The following is a 2,364-nucleotide window of genomic DNA, read 5'->3' as shown; positions in this document are numbered from 1 at the left end:
GGAGAATCCGCCTTTCGGCTGCTGCTCGCTCAGAAACACGCAGAGTAAAAACCACCCCCCGGCTTTGTAAATCCCCCCGCGCTCGGGGAGGAGCCGCCGCCGCCGCTGCTAATCCGGAGAAGCCATGTGAAAAAGTATTCCTCTGGGAAAAGGCCCGGTGCCCGGCAGCACCCCCCGTCCCCTCTACCCACGCACGAGCTTTTTCCGTATCCTGAGTAACTCGGGTTTGCAGCCGCCTGTCGGGAGCAGGATTTGACCCAGGCTGCGATATTTCATGGTCCCTTGCCTGGCCCGCTGCTGGGCGTTTCTCTGCTCCCCTTTCTGCTCGTCCTTTGGGAAATTAAGGTATTCGGTGGTATTCGCACATCGATCGTGCACCAGGTATTTGCACTTGAGGGCATTTAAAAAATAATCCAGCTGACCTGCTGGCATGTGGATGGGCTGCATTTTGCTGCTACCAGTGAGGTGGGAGGTCGTGACTGGGAAAAAGTGAGCTCAGCCTTCGTAGCACGGACTTTTCTTCTGTTGACTCAAGATAAGTAGTGAACGCCCCTCGCAGAGCTGGGTGTCTCCTCTCCGCCGGCCCTGCACAAGGTATAATTTCTGGCTGTTTACATTCCTGCCGCAGCGCTGAGCCAGAGCAGGGAGGTCCCGGGCGGGCGCTGGCAAGACCTCCCCGGAGCCGGCCGGCTCAAAGGCAATGCCATCCCAGCTGCCCGTCCCCTTCCCCGCGGCTCCGATGTCCCCAAGCAGCGTCCCGTCCCCACCGGCGATGCATCCCCAGCCGGGCTCTCGCCGCCCTGCACCGTCGCAGGGTTTGGTGTCTCAGCTTTGAAACGTTGCTCTTGTGCTGTCAGCGCTCCAGAAGCGAGGTGCAAACCTCACTCAACATCTCCCTCTTTCATCTGCAAAAAACCGGCAGCGTGCTGGCAGCTGCCCGCAATACTCTTTCCGGGCGAGCTGCTGCTTTTGCTCTGAGCTTGCTGGAGGTGGATCTTTAGCTCGAGTAGTTACTGCTCCTGCTAGCGAGGTTCGTCTTGAGCTAGAGCTGGCTCTCGCTGCGGCCAGGGCTCTTTGCTCAGCAAGTGCTTGGAGGAAACGGAGACGAGGAAGTGTCCCCAGGTCTGGTTTGGAGGGAAGAAGTTCGGTCTTTGCTCTGACGTTACCAACGCAGTGGGTTATTTGAGGGTTTTTTTTTCCCCCTTGGTTTCTCCTAGGTGCAACGAATGCAAAACCGTCTTCCACCGGGACTGCCAAGCCCGTGCCAAGTCGTGTCCCCGCTGTGAGCGCCGGCAGAGGTACCAGCGAAAGCTGGAGGCGGAGGCCAGCGTGGAGCCAAGCCTTTAGCATCCGGGGACCGACCTTGACCCTGCCCTCGGCTTCTCATCCAGCCGGACTAGCGCCGGGGGGAAGGAGCCGGTGGGAGGTGCAGAGAAGAGACCCCCTGCCCGGGAGCTGATCCTGCGCCCGGCCCTTCCCCGGGGACAGCGGTGCTGGGCGATGCCGTGTGGGTGCTCCTGCCCCACGGAGGGACCCTCTGCCCACCCAGGGCTGAGCGAGGGGGGACTGGAGAGGTGCGTCCCCCCCCTCACTAACCCGGTGCTGCTGGGGGATGCTCCCAGTCACCCTCCTGGTGCCAACCTGGTACATCCCCTCCCGGTGGAAACCCAGCGGTGTAAATCAGGATTTCCAATCAAGGGTGTGGATAACTGACATTGATTAAAGCTCTAGTTTTTTAGGATGTTCGATACTGAAAAAACAGTATTTTTTTACGTGGGGGTTTTGCACAAGCTGGCCTGCTCCGGGGAAGTGGCGGCAGCCGCGCGGGGAGGGGGCGAAGTGACACTTGTGCCTTTAGGGACCTTGCGTGCCCCGGGGGGACTGCGGGCGCTGGGGCCCCCCAAGCATCTCCTGCTCGGAGGGGGCCCACCCATCACCGTGGCCTCCAGGAAGAGAGGGGAGAGAAGAGCCGGGCTGCTCCTCCCCGCCTGCTGCTTTTAATCCTCGGAAGAAATTTTATTTTCCTTTCACCCTTCCCCATGCAAAAATAATTAAAGTTTATTTAACGACGAGTGAAGATGTCTTCAGGGTTTGCTTCTCCGCAGCGGGCGCCGAATCCCACGTCCAACCTGATGCTGCATCTCCATGGGAGGAGGGTTTGGGACGGGGATGCTGCCCGTCCTCCATCCTCCCTGCCCATCCTCCATCCTCCCGGGTTTTGGGGGGTGACTGGGGGACCCTTCCCCATTTTCCCTGCCCCATTTTCCTTCCCATCTGCTCCCCACCGCTGTCGGCATCTCCAGTTGTTCTTTTCCCCGCCACCCCACTCCTGAGACCAGGTGGGTTTGGGGTGCACCCACCAGC

At 60.0% G+C, this 2,364-nt stretch overlaps 1 protein-coding gene across 1 annotated transcript in view; it reads left to right on the top strand.

The window, feature by feature from the left end:
- Positions 1-1,574, top strand: part of PLEKHM1 (pleckstrin homology and RUN domain containing M1) — a 21,487-nt gene extending 19,913 nt beyond the window's left edge. The window contains exon 12 of the mRNA XM_009287869.2: positions 1,218-1,574. Within this exon, the coding sequence (XP_009286144.1) occupies positions 1,218-1,347 (130 nt within the window). The 3' untranslated portion in view covers positions 1,348-1,574. The remainder of the gene's footprint in view (positions 1-1,217) is intronic.
- The last annotated feature ends 790 nt before the right edge of the window (positions 1,575-2,364 follow it).

The sequence above is a fragment of the Aptenodytes forsteri genome, unplaced genomic scaffold, assembly GCF_000699145.1.
Source record: "Aptenodytes forsteri isolate BGI_AS27 unplaced genomic scaffold, ASM69914v1 Scaffold249, whole genome shotgun sequence".
Taxonomy (NCBI): Eukaryota; Metazoa; Chordata; class Aves; order Sphenisciformes; family Spheniscidae; genus Aptenodytes; species Aptenodytes forsteri.
Note: the sequence above shows the minus strand (reverse complement) of the source record. Positions and strands in the feature narration are given on the sequence as shown.